The sequence below is a fragment of the Chiloscyllium plagiosum genome, unplaced genomic scaffold, assembly GCF_037043375.1.
Source record: "Chiloscyllium plagiosum isolate Xiang-an unplaced genomic scaffold, Cpla_swu_hap1 HiC_scaffold_49, whole genome shotgun sequence".
Classification (NCBI taxonomy): domain Eukaryota; kingdom Metazoa; phylum Chordata; class Chondrichthyes; order Orectolobiformes; family Hemiscylliidae; genus Chiloscyllium; species Chiloscyllium plagiosum.
In genome coordinates this window covers 14,483,633-14,505,238 of record NW_028270187.1, presented here as the reverse complement: position 1 = coordinate 14,505,238, position 21,606 = coordinate 14,483,633, and the positions used below count along the sequence as shown (strand labels likewise).

At 42.2% G+C, this 21,606-nt stretch overlaps 1 protein-coding gene across 1 annotated transcript in view; it reads right to left on the bottom strand.

Moving 5' to 3' along the window:
- The window catches only part of LOC148135617 (putative G protein-coupled receptor 139), a 56,885-nt gene extending 36,827 nt beyond the window's left edge, over nt 1-20,058 (bottom strand). The window contains exon 1 of the mRNA XM_087984609.1: nt 19,926-20,058. Coding sequence (XP_087840735.1) covers nt 19,926-20,058 — 133 coding nt within the window. The remainder of the gene's footprint in view (nt 1-19,925) is intronic.
- Between the last annotated feature and the right edge of the window lie 1,548 nt (nt 20,059-21,606).

Genomic DNA, 21,606 nt, shown 5'->3' with positions numbered 1-21,606 from the left:
CTCACAGTGACAGGGACATGGGTTCGATTCCAGCCTCGGGCGACTTTCTGTGTGTTATTTACCCGTTCTCCCGTGTATGCATGGATTTCTTCCCACAATCCAAACATGTGCTGTTTGCGTGAATTGCCCATACTCAATTGCCAATATTGTTAGTGAGGTGCATTTGTCAGAGGTAAGTATAGGATAGTAGAGTAGAGGAATGCATTTAGGTGGGTTACTCCTGGGAGAGTCGGTGTGGCCTTATTGGGCCGAAGGGCATTTTCCAACACTGTAGGGATCCTCTGATTCTAACTCTGACAGTGAACAAATTGCTAACAAACTGAATAATCACTCCGTACTTAAGGACTTATTGTGCAATTAACAAGTTTCTACTGGTATTCTGCTTCAAAAACACAGACTCTACTAATAGCTCCATTGTTAACAAGAGCAATAAATTAAAACTTCGTTTCTCAAAGATAATACAGAATGTATTCTCCTGAAATTTCTGTATCTCCTTCCTCCGTCTTTCAATATCTGAAATGCCTTCTCGCTTGCTTTTTAGTGTCAAGAGTATTTGCTAAGCCTGCGGTGTGCATTTACAGATTGATAATGCCTTTTCGACAGAGCAGGGAGACTTCTTGTGCAAACACAATATTTCTTCCTCCGAAGACATTGTGCTCTCACTGCTTTTTCAGATGGCAGTTAACTCTCCAGATCTATCCAGCTGCCCCTCTCTTATGAATCCCTCGTGGACAGAACAACTTCTCACAATATTATTGATTTCAGATAGTTAACACTAAAATGGATCATTCATCTCCAAGTACTTTTTAAAATTAACTGGCTGAATTGAAACGGTTGTCTGGGTAAAACTGCTGTTTGGACCGAAGAACTGAATGGCTTTCTACATTGTGTCAATTTGGGCACCTAAAAACTGCTTACCCACATACACTTTTTTTTTTTCTCTGTTTTACGCAAAGAAAAGCAATTTACATCTTCAAAGGGCATCACAGTGTTACCCCCAATTTCACAAGTTTGCCATTTTTGCACACCAATTTCGTGACTTTGGACTGATGTCCACTTCTTATCTTCACTTTCTTAAATTTTCAATTTTTATATTCTTCCATAATAGAGCCAGAGTTTGTTTTTGTCAAAAATAAGATATTATGGCCACATTCCAGTGGAAATTACAACATAATATTTTCATCGCAGTGTCCAAACTATCAGTTTGCAGCAATGTTAACATTTTTTTAGCCCCATCATAGACAGTCAGGAGGCCGGAAGAACAAAGCAGGAAATGGAGCTTTAGGAGGTGGACAAATCAATGTTAGGGTGTAACCCAGAAACGTCGATTTCTTCACCTTCTGAAGCTGCCTGACTTCTTACACTCTCTCGTCTGTCTATTTTGGATTCGAGCATTTGCAGTTTTATTGTCTCTTGCAGCCCCAACACCCAGTTCCAAGCCTGCAACTGCAGAAAAGAAACTTTAGATCTCGAACGAACGGTCAACTCTCTTCGCTTCCAACCAAAACAGTCATTGTCCCTTTCAAAGACACGAAACTTTGACATTTTCACCTCCTGTGGTTGCCTGGTTTATCGCATTTTTCCACACTCCTGCCTGTATAACCTTGGCAGCAAAACATGTTAGCATTGCTGCAACCTCACAGTCTGGACACGATGTAAATATCTTGCATTGCCAATTCCATTGGAATGTGGCCACAATATTTCTGAACGTGAGAGTTAAGGACAATCTGTCTGACTGTAACATTTTGATTTTGTTTTCTCTATGCAATGAAACATCAGGAATTGGGATGAGACAAACGGCCATTCCCAGGCTTGGTCTGGCAAAAAAAAGACCTGATTGTGGTCATATCTCCACATGTCTGTCTTATTCCTCATACACCGAGCCATCTTGCACCTCCCTCAACCAAATCCATCGGTTCCCGCTATCCCAACAATTAAGAATGACTAAAACAACATAGAACTGCCGATGGAACAATATTGGAACATGGGAATTATGAGTGGGAGTAGGCAATTATTGTCCACTGCACCATGTCATATGACCATGGCTAATCTTGTCCCGGTCTCAACTGCATTTTTCTCTTTGATCCCGATAACTCTTTACCCTGCTTTTCATCAGAAACATATATATTTCTTTCTTCATTCTGTGGATTGACTCTGCCTCCAGGACACATTTCGGTAATGAATTACATTGATTGATAATCCTCTGAGAGAAGTAGCTTTTCCTTATCTCAGTCTTGAGTAGACCTCCTCTCACTCTATGATTATGACGACATGCTCGAGACTATCCTATAAGGGGACATCTTTTCAATGTCCACCTTCTGTCGGAGTAGTCGATTCTTCTGCTCCTGGGATGCTGCCTGACCGGCTGTGCTTTTCCAGCAGTACACTCTCGACACAAATCTAAGGTAGCCCGTTCTTGGATTTGTTCCATGGTATGTTGCTCTCAGAAATAATCCTTCACATACTATATTAATCGTTCTTCGAGGCTACCCTTGTAATATTGATTAATTGAGGCCCAATGCATGTTCATTCCATGGTTGTGTCCTTGGTCCAATCTCTCATTATTTTCTACATCAGAATTATATTTGGCGGGGTAGGGGGGAGGGACAGAGTAGCTGAAAATTACTCTTCCCAAGTTATTTATTTCCTTGCTTTTTATCTGTACCTCTACTCATTTTCATATTGTTCCCTGATGCCAATATTATTTCTGCGTACAATCTTGATATCACCCTGAACAAATACATGAATTCCACATCCTGTACCTTCATGTCTATCCTTCCGGAAAACTGAGTGCCCATGGACATTTAATTGCCCAGTCCTGATCATCCTGTAATCATGCTTCAATAATCCCTGCCAGGTAATACCCAGTTTTCTCAGTTTGTGCTGTCAGCTCATCAATTGCATTTGAAGTATTGTGTACTTCTGGGTACAAGATTTTTAAAATTGTTTCATTTATTTGTCTTTCCCCTTTAATTATTTGTTGTGCACTAGCTTCTTAATCTCCCAAACCTCACATACTCACATCGCCCACACTATCCATTCTTCTTTGTAAATTCCTGCAAAACTACACCTCACGTCTATCATTTATTCCGACAGAAATCCTTCCCTCACCATAGTAATTAGACTGGCTGTACCTGATCTTCTATTTACCTCTACCTTCCGCTCCGTATCTGACCTGCTACTTTGATTCCCTGGTTTATTAGATTACTCCACTTGACTTGCACTAGCAAATCTTCTGACAAGGATGTTGAATCTCCTCCGGTTAAAGTCCAAACTGTCCTTTTTGTACAGGTCCCACCTGCCCTGGAAAGGATACCAATGGTACACAAACCTGAAATCCTCACCCCTGACTAGCTCTTTAATCTTATCTTAAATTACGCTATTTTCTCAATCCTTAGATCTTTACCATTTGACATGGGAAGTAATCCAGAGACTATAGTGACTTGTACTCTCTCTGTCGCCCTCTCACTCACATATAGATATACTCTCTGTATATCTATCTATCTATCTATCTATCTATCTATCTATCTATCTATCTATCTATCTATCTATCTATCTATCTATCTATCTATCTATCTATCTATCTATCTATCTATCTATCTATCTATCTATCTATCTATCTATCTATCTATCTATCTATCTATCTATCTATCTATCTATCTATCTATCTATCTGTCTGTCTATCTATCTATCTATCTATCTATCTATCTATCATCTATCTATCTATCCATCTATCTATCTATCACACACACACACATACAAACAAATAGATAGACACACAAAGGTAGACACATCACATCGTAGAAGAATGCCAGTAACCTTAAAAATAGTCAGACATGAAGGATTTAGTTAAAGGAGGGACAACGACATTCGATTAATTCATCCTGGAGCAGAATAAAGATATGAACTGATTGTTGTGCTCAAAATTCTGAAAAGCATTTGCAGGAAAAAACAAGAATAGTTTCATTTGGTTGACATTACAGCACCTCCGAGTTCCAGTTTCAAGACTGTCTGGAAAAAGAGCTCAGGGTGAGATAAGGAAACATTTCTTTATTGATACAGGTGTTAGAATGTTGAATGCACTGCTTTGGAGAGTTGCGGATGAATGTTCAAAAGAGAACAGGATATATATTTCCAAGTTTTGAATTTAAACGTCTCGAGGGATTGGGCTGGCAAATGGGAGAGCTTGGGAGACTTTCGGGAAGTGATGCACACACAGTGGCCCAATGACCTCCTCCTGCACATTAAAGATTTATACTCTATCATGTACAGATTCTACTGTTATGAAGATGAAGTCCTGTACTGTACCTTTAAGCCAGTATGAAAGCTGCTTTGCACTGAGAGTTTTCAGACATCTGTCATGTGACTAACTAGTGGTCTCGGAGAGGACTGGATAATTGAAAATATTTAACATTTATCTATGAAAAACTACTTGAGTTTTCGGTGTTATGTCCATCCGAATATAACCAATCAGTTTACATTTTGCCCCAGGACACTAAAACCCAATTGAGTTTGAATTTACTGTTTTAATAACATCAAACCAATGAGAAGCTCTGACCTTTGGGGGACACAGAAGCCGGTATTTTGAGAGTTAGTCAGAGAGCAACCAAGTGTCAACGTCAGGGTATCTGCCAGGATAATACTGTTTTGACTACCATTCGAATTTAGTCAATCAGTTTAAATTATGCCCCAGGATACTATAACCGATTTGAAGAATTTATTGCTTTTGCCAACCTCGAACAAGTGGGACAATTCGATGTTCGGGGTATAAAGAAGCCGGCAGTTTGGCAAATTCGACAGAGACCAATTACCATCTAGAGAGAGAATGCCATTCAAAACAAGCTCTCCCAAAGGTATCTTTTTCTTATGAAACATCATTTTCCCAAGTAAAAAGGGACTTCACTCGCGAGTCCGGCCTCCATTTTCAACAGACCGCCGAGAAGAGTAGGAAGAGAACAGAGCGGGCTGTAGATCTTTTTTTCGCACGTAACAAGTGACTTACATCAAGAGTTGGGCCTCCAGTTTGAATGGAGCAGCGAAGAAAGAGGGCGGAGTGAAGCGAGGGCTGCCGGGTAGGTCAGTTTCTTCCCAGTTTAAAAACAGGATTTAACTCGAGAGTTGAGATTCCATTTCGAATAGACTGGTGAGGAGAGAGGGCGGAGAGAAGCAGGGCCCGCTGGGAACAGGAAGGGTAGAAAATGAGGCGGGGATGATGCATTCCGAATCAGAGATTGCATCACAGCTACACAAGTGAAGGTTGTCGAAAAGTTGTGTCGACTGTCAGTAAGGGTGGAAGTTCGGAACAGCTATGCAGCAGTCACCTATTTGGGGGGTGTCTACAGATACCTAATAGTCATGGGGAGATTGAAGAACGGATAGGTTGGCAGATTTTTGAAAAATACAGATGTAGCAGGGTTGTTGTTAATGGTTGCTTTAACATTCCCCATATTGACTGGATCCACCTTCGTGCAGATGATACAGGTGGAACCATTTCTGTCAGGTATGTTCAGGAGGTCCTCCTTACTCAGTATGTAGACAGGACGCCATGGGGAGAGACCATTTTGGATTTGGTGCTCGGCAATGAGCCAGGTCTGTTGTCAGATGTCACGATGGGAGAACACTTTGGTGACAGTGACCGCAACCGCCTCACATTTGCCTGAGTCTTGGAGAGGGAAAGGAGCAATTTACAACAGAAAATATTTAATTGGGGAAAAGGAAATTATGAGCCTGTCAGACAGAAGTTACGAAGTGCACATTGGGAGCAATTGTTCCACTGAAAGGTCACAACAGACACGTTCAGCTTGTTAAGGGAGCAGTCGTTAGGAGTAATGCACAAATTTGTTCCTCGGAGAGAGGCAAGAAGCAGTAAGATTATGGAGTTTGGATGACGAGAACAGAGGAGGCTCAAAGGGAAGAAGGCTGCTTCGGTAAGGTGGAGCAAGCGAGGGTCTCACACAGCTTTACAGGATTGCAGGCTTACTATAAATGAGCTCAAAAATGGACTGAGGAGAGGCAGAAGGGGACATGAAAAGTCCTTGGCAGGAAGGATTAAGGAGAACTCCAAAGCATTTTACTCATACGTGAGGAATATGAGAATGATCAGGGAGAACTTAGGTCCTGTCAGGGATAGCATAAGGAACATGTCGGTAGAGTCTGAGCAGATAAGCGAAGCCATAAATGAGTTTTTTGTTTCTGTTTTCACAAAGGAAAGGGACCTGCTTGTGAATGAGAACTTTGAGGAGCTGGGAAACTGGCTTGAACAGGTAAAGATTGATGAAGTTGGTCTGCTGGAGGGTTTGCCAAACATTAAGGTTGATAAGTACCAAGGGCCAGGCCAGATTTATCTTAGGTTGCTCCGGGAAGTGAGAAAGGATGTTCCAAGCCGCTGGCAAAGACCTTTGCTTCCTCACTCGCTACGTGATTCGTACCAGAGGATTGGAGGGAGGCGAATGTTGTTCCGCTTTTCAAGAAGAGGAATACGGAAGTTCCTGGCAATTACAGAGCAGTCAGTCTTACGTCTGTGATTTACAAAGCTTTGGGAAAAAAATCTGAGGAGTCGGATTTATGACTGTTTGGAAAAGCATAGCGTGATTGAAGGCAGTGAGCATGGCTTTGTGAGCGGAAGGATCGTGCCTCAAAAATCTTATTGAGTTCTTTGAGGAGGTAACGCACGACAGATTCATGAAGGTCGACAAGTGGATATGGTGAATATGTACTTCAGCAAGACATTTGACAAGCTGCCCCATGGTAGGCTCATTCATAAAGTCAGCAAGAATGGGATACTGGGAGATTTGGCTGCCTTGATTCAGAATTGTTTGGCTACCAGAAGGAAGGGACTGGCTGTAGATGGAAGGTATTCTGCCTGGAGTTGAGTTGTGATTGGTGCCCGTCGAGTTCTGTCCGTGTGTCTCTGTTCTTTGTAGTTTGTTTAAATGACTTCGATGAGGAGGTCGAGGGGTAGTTTAGTAAATTTGATGATGGCACAATGGTTGGAGTTGCCGTTGATAGTATCAAGAGTTATTGCAAGCTCCAGCGTGACATCGACAGGATGTAGAACTGGGCTGAGAAACGGCAGTTGGAGACTTTGGGGAGGGTGCAGAGAACGTTTACCAGGATTTGGCCTTTACTGGAGGCTTGCGTTATGAAGAGAAGTTGACTAAACTCAGACATTTCTCTTTGGAGAGAAGGAGGAAGAAAGGTGATCTGGTCGAGGTACACAAGGTAATGAATGGCATGGATAATGTCAATAACCAGAGACTTTTCCCCGGGACACGAGGGGTCATAGTTTTAAGATATTAGGAGGAAGCGATAGAGGCGAAATCAGAAGCAGGTTCTTTACACAGAGTTGTGAATGCGTGGAATTCATTGCCAGCGATGATGCTGGAAGTAGACTCATTAAGTGATTGCTGGACATGCACATTGACAGTAGTGAATTGGGGAGCGTGTATGTTAGGAATAATCCTCGACACCACATCGTGGGCCGAACAGACGGTTCTGTGCTGTACATTTCTCTGTTCTCTCTTCCAAAAACCCGAATATCACCCATGGAGATCAGCAGCCATGGGATGTCAGACACCAACAACGACAGGCCGCTGTGTGGTTTTGAAATTATGTTGATGCAATTTTAGTACATATTTATTTGGATAGTATGTTGTTATCGAGTTGTAGGCAGGTAATAAGTATTTCAGGGAAAGGGTGCTTAGAGTTGTAAATAGTAAAATTTATGAGTTTTCTGTCTGTCCTACTTTAACGGATTATAAAGCGAGTTGAGCTTTTCTGGGTGTTTGGGTTAAGTAACAGGTTTCACAGCAGTGATCTAACACGACGTAAGGGCATTATCCAATTACTTCCTGTGGTAAATGCTGGTAAATTACCTGATTATATTTGGCAAAACCGTTTAAAATGCAAGTGCTGCAAGGTCAGCTTCATTATGAAGTTAAACAAAAATAGATAACACTATGTTAAAGTTCAGCAGACTTATTTGGAAGCGCCATTGGAGAGCTGCTACTTCATTGGATCTACCTGCGCTCAAAGCCTGTGTTTCCAACTAAACCTGTTGGACTTTAACCTGGTGATGTCAGATTTTTAACTTCGGCCACCCCAGTCCAACATCAACTCTCCCACAACATTATGAATTCTAATTATTACTTAGCACATGAATAAGTTAATTGTTATTATCCTGTCACTAAAACAAACATTTCATTGCTTTGTAATAAAAGTGTTTGAAAAGGCTTGACTTTTCACTCACACGAAAATAAGTTCATCGTTTTTTTTCAATAACTATATTTCACATTTAATATCATTCATTCTAAAAGTGCAAGTTTTCAAATTATTGCTCGCGAGAATTTAAAAAATATAATCAATTATTTAGAGTTAATATTCATGGTGAATGTTGAATTACTGCGATTTCTGCATTGTTCGCAAAAAACTGAAGCTCGTATATTTCAGTGAGAAAGTGAATTGATTGGTCATAGTTAAATGTATAAGGACGTTATTTCTATTTAATCATTCTATTTTTGCTCACTCTGAACACGAAATCATTCAGAGGCCGAGCACTTTCCAAATGTTGGAGGGGCAAGGTTTTCATTTGGTAATGAATACGCGATTATGATCAAAACAATGTTCAGATAGAAAATATTTTATGCAATATAAAAATATGCATTCCTCATTTTTTGTCATAAAATGTTGACAGTTTAGATTTTAGTTCTGTAAATATGGAATCAACCGAACTGTTTTCAGAGATGATGCAATTACTGTTCAGTTGAAAATTATGGTTCACGTCTTGCAGAACTTCGCGGCTTTTAAAATCAATTAGCCTGCTAACGAAAGCCAACACGCCATATATCTTCATAATAACATTATCAACTTGGGTGGCAACATTAAGGGACTTATGCACACGTAACACAAGATCCCACCGATCCTTTACATTGCCAGGAATCCTGCCTTTAATTCTGTTTTCTGCATTCAAATTCGACCTTCCAAAGTGAATGACTTCACACTATTCCTGTTTTAGCACCAACTGCTACTTATCAGCCCAGTTTTGTATTCTGTCAATGTCCCGTTGCAACGTCCAACAGCGTTCCACACTATCCACAACTCCACCAACCTTCGTATCATCGGCAAATTTACTAACACACCCTTCCACTGACTTGTGCAAGTCATTTATGAAACTCACAGAAAGCAGAGCTCCCAGAATAGATCCCTGTGGATTTCCACTGGTCACCGAGCTCCAGGCTGAATACGTTCCATCTGCCACCATACTCTTTCTTCTATGGGCCAGCCAATTGTTTATCCATAAGACAAGGCTTCCGTGTATCCCATGCCTTCTTACTTTCTCAATAAGTCTACCATGGGGAAACTTATCGAAGGCCTTCCAAAAATCCATGCACACCGCATACACTGCTCTGTCTTCATCAATGTGTTTTGTCACATCTCCAAAGAATTCGGAAAAGTTTGTGAATCATGATCTCCTCCTTACAACGCCACGCTGATTATCTCAAATCAAACTGCAGTTTTGTAAGTAATTATAAATCCTTCCATTCAGAAATCTCTCCAAACCTTTGCCCACCACTGATATAAGACTTACCCGACTGCAATTCGCCTGGCTATCCCAATTCCGTTGCATGAACAAGGGAATAACATTGGTTACCTCCAAAATATGGCAGCACTCCAGTGGACCGTGAGGACGCAAATATCTTCGCTATGGACGCAACTGTCTCTTCACTCGCTTCCGAGCGTAATCTCGGGTATATCCCATCTGGCCCAGGGGATTTATCTACCCTTACGTTTGGACTTCAAACAGTTTGTAAATCATCTCCACTTGTCCCTTTCACAATGTCCTGTTCAAACAATGAATTGACTGCTTTCCATTTCACAGATACTCTCCAGGCGGCATTATACACAGTGATGCTCTCTGAGCAACTACAGTTCTCAATATCCTTTGCATCATGGAAGAAATTAATGCTTTCATGATGAAGGACTTAGGCACAAAATGTTGACTCTCCCTCTCCTCGCATGCTGCCTGACCTGCTGTGCTTTTCCAGGATCAGAGCTTTCTCATCTGACTTTCCACCAACTGCAGTCCTCAAATTCTCCATTTCTGAGGGGTGAGTCAAAGTGTGCTGTGCTGAAAAAGCTTAGCTGGTGAGGCAGAATCTGAAGAACAGGAGAATCGACATTTTGAGCATAAGCCCTTCATTCGGAATGAGACATGTGACCCATGGGGGCTGAGAGATAAATGGGAGGGGTGTGGGGCTGGGCTAAGGTATAGTTGGGAATACGATAGGTTGGTGAATGTGATAGGTCGGAGAGGAGGGTGAAGTGCATAGGGAAGAAGGAAGCTGAGCATTTCAAGAGGGCATTGAGGAGATGGAAGTTTGGAAATGAGGAATCTGGTGAAACCTGCAATTATCCCGTGTTGCACGAGAGCCCCAAGGCGGACGTTGAGGCATTTTTCCTCCGGGCATTGCATAGTTAGGGTTTTGAGGTGAAGCAGGCATAGGACTTTCATGTCCTTGGCGGAACGCGAGATGGGGTTTAAAGTGTTCGGTCATGGAGCAGTGCGACTTTTTTCATGTTTATGTCCCCCAGGTGTTCTCTGAAATGTTCTAGAAATTGGCGTCCGATCTTTCCGGGGTAGAGGAAACCACACTGGGAGCAACAGACACTGTTAATGACGTGTGTGGAACGACAGCTGAATCTCTGTCGGATGTGGAAAGATCATTTCGTGGCTTGGATGCAGGTGAGATTAGATTACATTACATTGCAGCGTGGAAACAGGCCCTTCGGCCCAACAAGTCCACACCGATCCGCCGAAGCGCAGCATTTACCCCTTACCTGACTTGCGCATTTTTGGACTGTGGGAGAAAACCGGGGCACCCGGAGGAAACCCACACAGACACGGGGAGAATGTGCAAACTCCACACAGACAGTCGCCTGAGGCGGGAATTGAACCCGGGTGCCTGGCGCTGAGAGGCAGCAGTGCTAACCACTGTGCCACTGTGCCGCCCATGTACCGGGGCGCAAGTTTTGCACTTCCTGCATTGGCCCGCGAAGGTGTCGGGAATGGAGGGTGGTTTGATCGGTGGTGTGGACCGAACTAGGGAGTCGCAGAGGGAATAGTCTCTCTAGAACATAGATAGAGTTGGGGAAGGACAGTAAGGCCCAGATATATAATGATGTTCAATTAAGTAATGCAAAGATGAGATATATTAAAACTAAAGGAAAATTCAAAGAAACGCAAATATTATTTAAACATAAAAGGCCGAGTAGTGGGGTCCGTTTGTAAGTGGCAGAAGTGGTGGAAGACTTTGTAATGACTTCAAAGTTTTTTGGGGTGAAAAATGAGTACCAGTGGAGTTTTATCTTTGTTGCGATTGGGGGGCTAGATTTCAAGCGGAGAGGTGCGGGACGTGAAGAATTGCGTAGAAGTGGATCATCGACCATGTGGGATGGTAACTTGCAGTCTTTAAACAAAGAGGTCACCTGGGATGTTCTGTTGTGGAATTAGTCCTGCTGGGAGCAAGTGCGGCAGAGGCAGTGGAATTGGGAATTATGGATAGAGTTTTCACAGGAGGCAGGATGTGAGGAGATGTAGTCCAGGTGGTTGTGGGAATTGGTGAGTTTGTAGTCCATGAAAATTCGGTCGCTGGAGATGGAGATAAAGAGGGCTGGGAAGGGGAGGGAGGTGTCCAAGATGATCCTGATGAACTCAATTCGGGTGAAAGGTGTTAGTGAAGTTAATGAACTGTTAAATATCATCGTGGGAGCACGGGGCGCTCCCAATACAATCATTGACATAGCGGATGACAAGGTGGGGAATGGTAGCTGTGCAGCTCTGAGCTTCCTCAAAGACAGCAACTGCCCCTCCTCCGCGGTCGATTGTGCCTTTCAGCATATCTCTTCCATTTCCGTCACATCCAGGCTTGAACCCCACCCGTCCAATCACAAGGACAGTAACAGCTTGTCTACACATTCCACCCGAACAACCTCCCCCTCTGCCATTTCCACCAGCTACAAACCGACCCCACCACCAGAGGTATATTTCCCTCCCCAGTCCTTTCTGCGTTCTGCAGGAACCATTCTCTCTGCGCCTCCCTTGTCAGGTCGACATAACCCCATTAAACCATTCTCCATTCCCAGCACATTCCCATGCCAATGCAAGAACTGCAAAACCTGCGCACACACCTCCACACTTACCTCTATCCAAGGCGCTGAAGGAACATTCCTCATTCCAACCACCCACCTCTCCGACCTATCTCCTTCAAAACCACGTTCAACTATGTATTTCATTCCTACTTCCCACACCCCTCTAATGTATGTTACAGCCCCCTTGGGGGACCAGCTGCATTCCTGTTGAAAGCTTTATGCTTGAATGATGGATTCTCTTTTTCCTCGTGTGCTGCCTCACCAGCTGTGCTCTTCCAGCACCACACATTTCGGGTCTGATCTCCAGTCCTCCCTTTCTCCTCCATTTGCGGTGTTTGGCACAGTGGCTCAGTGGTTAGCCCATGGGAGCCGGCTCCGAATTTCAGCCTCCGATAAATGTTTGGAATTTGTATATTGTCCCTGTGTCTGCGAGGGTTTCCTCGTACAATGAAAGATCGGCAGGTTAGGTGGATTGACCATGTTAAAATTGCCGGTATGTTGGGTGCATTAGTCAGGGTAAATATAGAGAAGTAAGGGAGTGGGCCAGGCCGGCTTACTCTTCGGAGGGTTGTTGTGGACTCTCTGGGTCAAAGTACCTGTTTACAGACTATAGCGTTTCTAAGTACGTTTGGCTGTCGCCGCTGCATGCTGAGTGGAGAATTAATCACCAGAAAGTTATGGTATATTGAGGTGATACCTCAGTTCTAGAAAGTTGCATTTGATGAACACGTTGTTTTAAAAAATGAAATTAGATTCAACAAATTTTCATTCAGTCTTAGATTACAGTTTTGGTTCACGGATTGAACATCCTGATAACAAACAGGGAATGTGTGTTGAACTCCGAGGTACAGAGATTCGGTGTGCTAGATGCCCTTCACCTTAATGCCGGGAGTATTATTGGGCAGGCAGATGTGGTAAGGGAATGAGTTTACATGTCAAACTGTGACATTATTGCCAGCACAGAGATGTGGTTGAGGGACGTCAGAGCTAACAACTCTACATTCTGTGGTGCAGGAGCAATTGGCAGGACATGAGACAGTATAAAAGAGAACATGGTGTTGTTTTATTAATTATGGAGTAAGTGACTGTAGTAAGAACGGAAGATGTCTGGGAAGGGTCACAAAATGAGGCTTTGTGGATGGAGTGTAGGATCAATACAGTGACAGACACACTGCTCTGGATACATTATCGAACTCGAGATACAAGAAAATACAGGAGCACACATATAAGCCATTTACAAAGGTGTGCAAAAATAGGATAATTATACTCAGGTTGTTCAATTAGACAGTTGTTGGGGTAGTGATGACTTCCTACGAAGGGACAGAGAGTTTGAAATGTATTCCAAACAGCTTCTTCTTTAACATGTCGAAGATGCAACAAGGGGGGATGGAAAGCTATGCCCTCTTTGTGGCGAATGAAGCCAGGCAGTATTGGGGGAGCATTTTTGGTCCAGTGTCAATGACTCATTCATTTTAATTTTGGTAAGGAAAAGACAAAAACAAAGTTTTGAAAAATAAAATGTTTTGTATCGGGGAGGCAGATTTTATTAAAATTTAGACAGGATCTCACCAAAGTACAGTTCCTTCTCGGTAAAACTGTAGCAAACATCGTGGGTGGGATCACATGATCAAAATGGAAATGATGAGAGTGTCAGCCCAACATGATATGCCGAAGATGATATTTAGGAAAACAAGTCCAGAGAACCTTGGATGTCGACAATTATTCGGAACTGAATTAAAAAGGAAAGAGAAGCTTAACGCAGGTATCGAGTGAGCAGGTCAATAGCGTCCCTTTCAGAGTATAGAATGTGTGGGAATAAAGTTAAAAAAATAATTAGAAGAGCGAAAATGAATGTGATGAAAGATTAGCAAGAATGCAACTATATTTTGTCGGTTTATTAAGGGAAAGAGGATAACAAGGGAAAGCATACTGAATGCTCCAGACCAAGAAGGCAATCTGTGCACGGACTAGACAGTATGTTAAAGACGTACTACATATCGATTTTCACTTTGGATAAGCAGTTCCGGGAGAAAGGGAGAGTGACCCTGTAATCCTTGAGCAGATTGACAGAGAAGTTGAGGACGAATTGTAAATTCATGCTGGAGAAATAGTGGGCAATTCCCAGATCCGGATGAGCTGCATCTTCGGCTGGTGTGGAAGACGAGGGAGAAGTTTACAAGCTCTGAAACATGGTTTCTTAGCGAGCAAACCTATACCCTAAACCTCAACCTGAGTTACAAACCTTCACAATCCTTGCCAAATCATGGTTTATTTTTGTTTTGCCTCTGGCCATAGAGGGTTGCGATAGGACAGGTTAAAATCTAATATACATTCAATTTTCACAAAGAGAGTTAGAAATAAGACAAAGGCATTAAAAACCATCAAATCTCACATTATTAGTAGGGGGACAGTTGTAGGAAATTCTGAAGGCTCTTTCCACTGCATCATTAAATGTCTTGAAGGCTGAGATAGACAGTCTTTTAAACAAGGGTAACGGGGAAATCGCAGACAAAATGGAATAGAGGACTATAAGAATAAAAAAAAAATGATTGAGAGGAAAGGCAGTCTCATTGAGCCGATGGGCATTGTGTTGCTCCCATGTCGTATGGTATTCACTGGAACACCAACCTGTCTCCCTTTGGAGTGAGACACAGAAGTTGGTGGGAATATCTCACTATTTCAGAGTGTGGCTGACGTCAAGTTTTGAACATCGTGGTATTCAGCACAGGGTCACACACATTGAGGCGGTGAAAGTTCATTCAGAGCCTGGAGCTCTGTCGCAACCAACTAGTAGACTCCACAGAGATAAGTAAACTATCATAGAGTCACAGATTCTTACAGAGACAGTCCCTTCATCCCAATCTGGACCATGCAGACCAAAATATTCATCCACTCTAATCCCATTTCCCTGCCCTGAGCCCATGCCATTTTAAACGTTTCCTATCCATATATTTGTCTTAATGTGAAAACATGTAACAAGGGAAAACATGTTATATTTGATGCTATCAATCTTTTCTTTTGGAAATAATGAATGTTGGTCTATAACGCTCAAGTTTTAATGAAATCACCTTTTAGTCTTTTTTAGCAATACGGATTAAACACTCATTTCCTTCACACGCTCCTCATGCTACCATCACCAAAGGGATTAGTTCGGTGAAACTCCTTGACATTGTCTCTCAATTGGAAAGGAGATCATTCCTTAGCAAAGACAGAAGTGATGTACACAGTGCCCCAAGTACTGTCTCAACAACATTCTATCACTACAGGAAGGTGTCTTTACTCCTCTACTCGAATCATTTTGCAATGAAGCACAGTCTGCAATTTACTGTGCCGAGTACTTCTGTCCGTGAATCATGACCAAGGAAATCCAGCTCCATTTCTCAAAGAGCACTTCCCACCATCTCACCTTCTTTTATATATTTGCTCAGTCTTTTCTTTGCTCGTGAACAGCGACACTTCAAGCACAGCCTCACTAACAGCAACGCCAGTATTGCCAGTAGAGATGCGTGGGGAGGTTGTGGAGGCGATGTCCCTGCGGTATTAATCCCGATACCTACGTAATGACTGAGAGCCCGGATTCGAATCCCACCATGACAAACTTTGGAATTTGAGTTCAACAATGTATAATGAATTAAGAATCGAATAAAACTACGAAAAAGTTTTGGATTGTCAGAAAATCCTTCCTGACCCGCATTCTCATGTTCTTCACGGGAAGAAACTGCCATCTTCACCTGGTAGAACTTACAATTGACTCCAGAGCCACAGCAATGTGTTTGACACTCACTTGCCCTTTGAAATGGCCAAGCCAGCCACTCAGTTATATCAGTCACTAAAAAGCCTCAAAGAAATGAAACCAGACAGACATAAGCACTGACTACTGACAGCCCACAGACTGCAGTGGTTTGGGAAGGCAATTCAACAACACCTTCTCAAGGACAATGAGGAAAGGGAATTAAGTGCTGGCCCAGAATCCCATTAAGGAAGAAAAGAAGATCATCACACTCAGGGAAGAAAGATAAAGGTACATAACTCCATTTAAACAGGAACTTTGATGTATACCCGACATAATATTTCAAAATATGGGGACAAGAGAAAAATAAATAACACTAATTCAAAGTTTGTGAGAAGATTTGTAGCTCGGGAGGTCGTTGTTGTGGTTCTGTTCGCCGAGCTGGAAATTTGTCTCGCAAACGTTTCGTCCCCTGTCTAGGTGACATCATCAGTGCTTGGGAGCCTCCTGTGAAGCGCTTCTGTGATGTTTCCTCCGGCATTAATAATGGCCTGTCTCTTCCGTTTCCGGTTGTCAGTTTCAGCTGCTCGCTGCAGTGGCTGGTATATTGGGTCTAGGTCGATGTGTTTGTTGATAGCGTTTGTGTATGAGTCCCATGTCTCTCGGAATTCCCTGGCTGTTCTCTGTTTGGCTTTACCTATAATGGTAGTTTTGTCGCAATCGAATTCATGTTGCTTGTCATGTGCGTGTGTGGCTACTAAGGATAGCTGGTCGTGTCTTTTCGTGGCTAGTTAATGTTCATGGATGCGGATCGTTAGCTGTCTTCCTGTTTGTACGATGTATTGTTTTGTGCAGTCCTTGCATGGGATTTTAAGCACCTCTCCCACAGACAGCTCACAGACACGGAAAGAACAATACTGGCCAAGGGACTCAACTATAACCACAGGGACGCCAAGACAGCAGACATCTTAGCAGCACTAGAATGCACACTCAGGAACAATGGACTGACAGAAGAGACACAACAAACAGTGAGACAAAGTCTCGTACCTCTGATAACAAGAAAAAGACAAAGACACAACCTCAATACCAAGGAGAGGGAAGCACTAAAATCACTAAGAAACGATAAGAACATAATCATACTACCAGCAGACAAAGGCAGAATAACAGTCATCCTGGACAAAGCAGAGTACATCCAAAAATCACAGCAACTACTTGCAGATACCAACACCTACCAAAAGAGGGAGTTTGCCCCCACCCCACAGCTCACCAACAGGATAAAGAACACACTGAGAAATCTACAAAAAACGGACAGATAACCAGGTCTGACCTACAAAGAATGAAACCAGAAAACAACAACACCCCCAAATTCTATGGACTACCTAAAGTGCACTAACCAGACATCCCACTCAGACCCATAGCAACACTACCAGGGACACCATCACACAAACTGGCGAAATAACTACAGCAGAAACTGAAACACCTGATCAGCGGATCCTGACAATCTATACAATCAACACAGGAATTCTTGGACATCATCAGAAATATACACATAGACAAGGAAGAAACTATGGTCTTATTCGATGTAACGGCACTGTTCACCTCTATTGACAAAACCCTAGTCAGAGAAACAATAGCCAACCTGCTGGACATACAGAACAGACAACTGGACGTTGAACCTATCAACAAAGACTGCATAGTTAAACTACTAGACTTGTGCCTCACAACACACTTAACATCCAACAACCAGATATACGAACAAATCAACGGAACACCCATGGGCTCACCGATCTCTGAACTCACAGCAGAAGCAGTAATGCAAAGGTTTGAACAAACAGTCTGACCACAAATTCAACCCAAACTCTGGGTCAGATATATTGATGACACCTTTGTAATCATTAAAAATACAGAAATAGAGAAAACACACCAGATCATCAACGCCACACTCACAGGAATCCAATTCACGAGAGAAGAAGAAAAGGATAATCAACTCCCATTCCTAGACGTGATGGTACAGAGAACATGTAACGGAAAAATCACCACCAAAGTATACAGGAAAGACACAAACATAGACCAAGTCCTGAACTATGAAAGCAACCACCCCAACACACATAAACGAAGTTGCATCAGGACACTATTCAAAAGGGCCACAACATACTGCAGCACACCAGAACTGCAAAAATAGGAAGAGTAACAAGAGGAATACAAGGTATTCGCCAAAAACGGATACCGACGCAATTTCATCAACAGATGCCTAAGGGAAAGACAACGGAACGATGACATGCCACAACCCAAAGGACTAGCCACACTACCGTGCACCAGGAACATCTCCGAACTGACAGCCAGACCACTGCGACCACTAGAACCTTTAACAGTACGCAAACCAACAGCCACTCGCAGACAACAACTCACCGGAACGAAGGACCCGATACCCAACATGAGCAAAACTAATATAGTGTACAAAATCCCATGCACGGACTGCACAAAACACTACATAGGACAAACAGGAAGACAGCTAACGATCCGCATCCATGAACATCAACTAGCCACGAAACCACACGACCAGCGATCCTTAGCAGCCACACACGCAGATGACAAGCAACATGAATTTGATTGGGACAAAACTACCATTATAGGGCAAGCCAAACAGAGAACAGCCAGGGAATTCCTAGAGGCATGGCACTCATCCACAAACGCTATCAACAAACACATCGACCTAGACCCAATATACCAGCCACTACAGCGAGCAGCTGAAACTGACAACCGGAAGTGGCAGAGACAGGCCACTATAAATGCCGGAGGAAACATCACAGAAGCACTTCACAGGAGGCTCCCAAGCACTGAGAATGTCACCTAGACAGGGGACGAAACGTTTGTAAGACAAATTTCCAGCTCGGCGAACAGAACCACAACAAATAACATTAATTTTGTTTTCTATTTCCATTCCACATGATCATCAACAGTCATCTTGTTTTTTTTTTCTATCTTTATCTTTCTCTCTCTGTTCAACTCACGTCTTCTTCCCTCCACAATAGACGTTCCTGTCAACAGCATCAATCTCACTATTCCCCAGCTATGTTCAGTTCTCACGTCTGGACAGTCGACTCGAAATGCCAATAATGTTTCTCTCTCGAGCCGATGTTGCCGAAACTCCTCGGTTTCTCTGGTACTTCCTCATGTTTTTTTTTTAATTTTCGATCTCTAGCATCATTATTTGTTTTACTTTACCTTTGATTTTGCCATTACATAGGATGCCTGGCAAGGATATTCATTTGTCGTGCTCACGAAACGCACATTATTGAGGTCACTCCTTAAAGTAGCACAGAGGAAAGCATATTGTCGTTGTCCTGAAGTCACTCTTAATCCCGACCAGGTAATAATGTTAGATTTCTTTACCCAAGGACATCAGTGAAATAGAAAAACTTATATGCTGTTAGTTTTATCATTGACATTGGAGAAATTCAATTTTATTTCCATTTCCTGTCAATTGAATTTACGTTCTGACATCATCTTTGGTCGCACGTAATGCATGGCCTTTCGTATAATAAGTTTAAAAATGGTTTGAATGGTTCTGAATTATATTTCCGGAAACATTATTACTTTGACACAGTACCCCAATCATGAAAATACTTTCGAGACAAGAATAAGGATAGTGATCGAAATATTTGCAACTGAAAAAGTGCTTAGAAGGGAGTTGGAACCGTAAAGTCTGAATTTTACCAAGGCATAGATAGTCGTTTATTTTGCAACAACACGGACACAGTGGTCGAGATTTGGGGAAATTACGAATCCGGTAGTGGAGAGGTTTGGCAATGGAAGGAGTATCGAGACATCAACCAATTCAGGGCAAAAAGCGATCTCTGGATTGTGAACATTCTTTTTGTCACAAGTTTGTCTGGTGGAGGGGCAGGTCTTAAATATGCAGGTAATGAATGAGTTTGTAATTGAAAGTGAAATCAATAGTTTCCTTCTTTACAAATGCAATGGAAATAGCAATGAGGTTCACCTTGGTTTATTGGATTAATAAATGGATAGCGACAGAGAGACTTACCAGGAACACCAACAATAGCGAGGATGGGATAGTAACCCGCCTGAATAATCAGCAGTAAAAAGTATATTCGCCATGGCAATGTTGCCCAAAGCGCAGAAATCCAGGAAAGACCTAAGGATAAACTCCTGTCCATTGTTGTGAAGCTCCACTCTAATCAGATTTTGAACATTCTTCCACTTGTCTCTGCAGCTGCTGATCCCTGTTAGTTTTGGAGGTGATGCATCTGCTGCGACAATCGGATGACACATTGCAAGAAACCACTTATAAATAAGAGAAGGAAAATCTCCAATGACACAATTGGAATCCATGGAGACTGATGTTGATCACAGTCACGGAACAAACAGTTCCTGCTAACTCCTTCCAGCATGGACTTTCAGTTCACACTAATAACTGGATTGGATTGGATGTTGACATCTCTTGTGATTGGTCTCATCTCCTATCGTCAATTATCTTGTGAATTTAATTGTAAGGGGGAATGATGCATGTTTTCTTACCGCAGGCTAGATTATTGCTCTGTGTCGTCCATGTACAATGCTGTAACACGTCTGAACCCTCCTCACCCCAAAAAATACCAAAATCAAGATGTTCTTACTGTGCTGATCTCTTCTCAGAACAGGCACCCATCAACAGATTACGAGTTGGCATACTTGTCTTGACGTGACAAAGGAAGTATGGATTTATCTGAACATCCCTCTCGCTGTTTTAATAAGGAAATTATGTATCTTCAACACACAATACGCTTCATCAATTTTTATATGAATTTCAAATATGTTAATTCGATTTATTGGCTTTAAAGCAGTGAGACTTCCATTTATTTGACTTCAGTCCAAAGCCAAATGTGATGTTGACGATAACCTGGTTCATTAAAATCCATTGATTAATGACTCGGTAAAAGAATGAATATGACATTGTCTCGGACACAGAAAATAGCGGTGCCAGTGCCTCTGGAGACTTGAGGGGAGAATAGTAATATCTCGCAGTCACGAGTATTCAACTATCACTTGTTCAGATAAACAGAATGAATTCAAATGGAGACCAAAGGAACAGATGACATTTGGGAGATGGATTCTGAGAGGCAATGTGGATGGAATAGGGCAATTGTGTTTTGCACAGACTGTTTAATGACAGGTGATACAAGTTGATAGGTTTGTTTCCATCTGGACAGGATATTCAGAAATAAAAAGAGACGCAGATAAGAAAATGTGTAGGGGTACAAGGAATTACAACACAGTAACCATTGGAATGTAACTCTTTCTGATCTGGTACACAGATGATGGGCTTTGCGACCAACATCTTTGCTGTAATTATTCTGAAAAAAATGTATTAAAAGTTTTCAGAGCCTTAGTGGACAAGCCTATTCAGAAAGGACATAGAGATTTCATCATCAATAGTCCATTCTTGTTGTTTGACAAAGTTTAGCTGTCTCTAAAATGCACCTTAAATCAAAATGAATTTGCTGAGATTCACGTATTTAAGAAGGTATTGGGAAAAATATATTTTTTGAACTTAAAGAAGAAACAGACTCCAGTGTAACACAAAAGTCACCAGTACATGTGATGGCAAGAGGAATGGAGCACATTGTCCAAATATAACCATGTTCAATATCTAGCCCCGTCATGAAAGGCATAATATTAAAGATAATGGAAATTTGAAATGCACGCTCTAAATAGTGAAGACATTC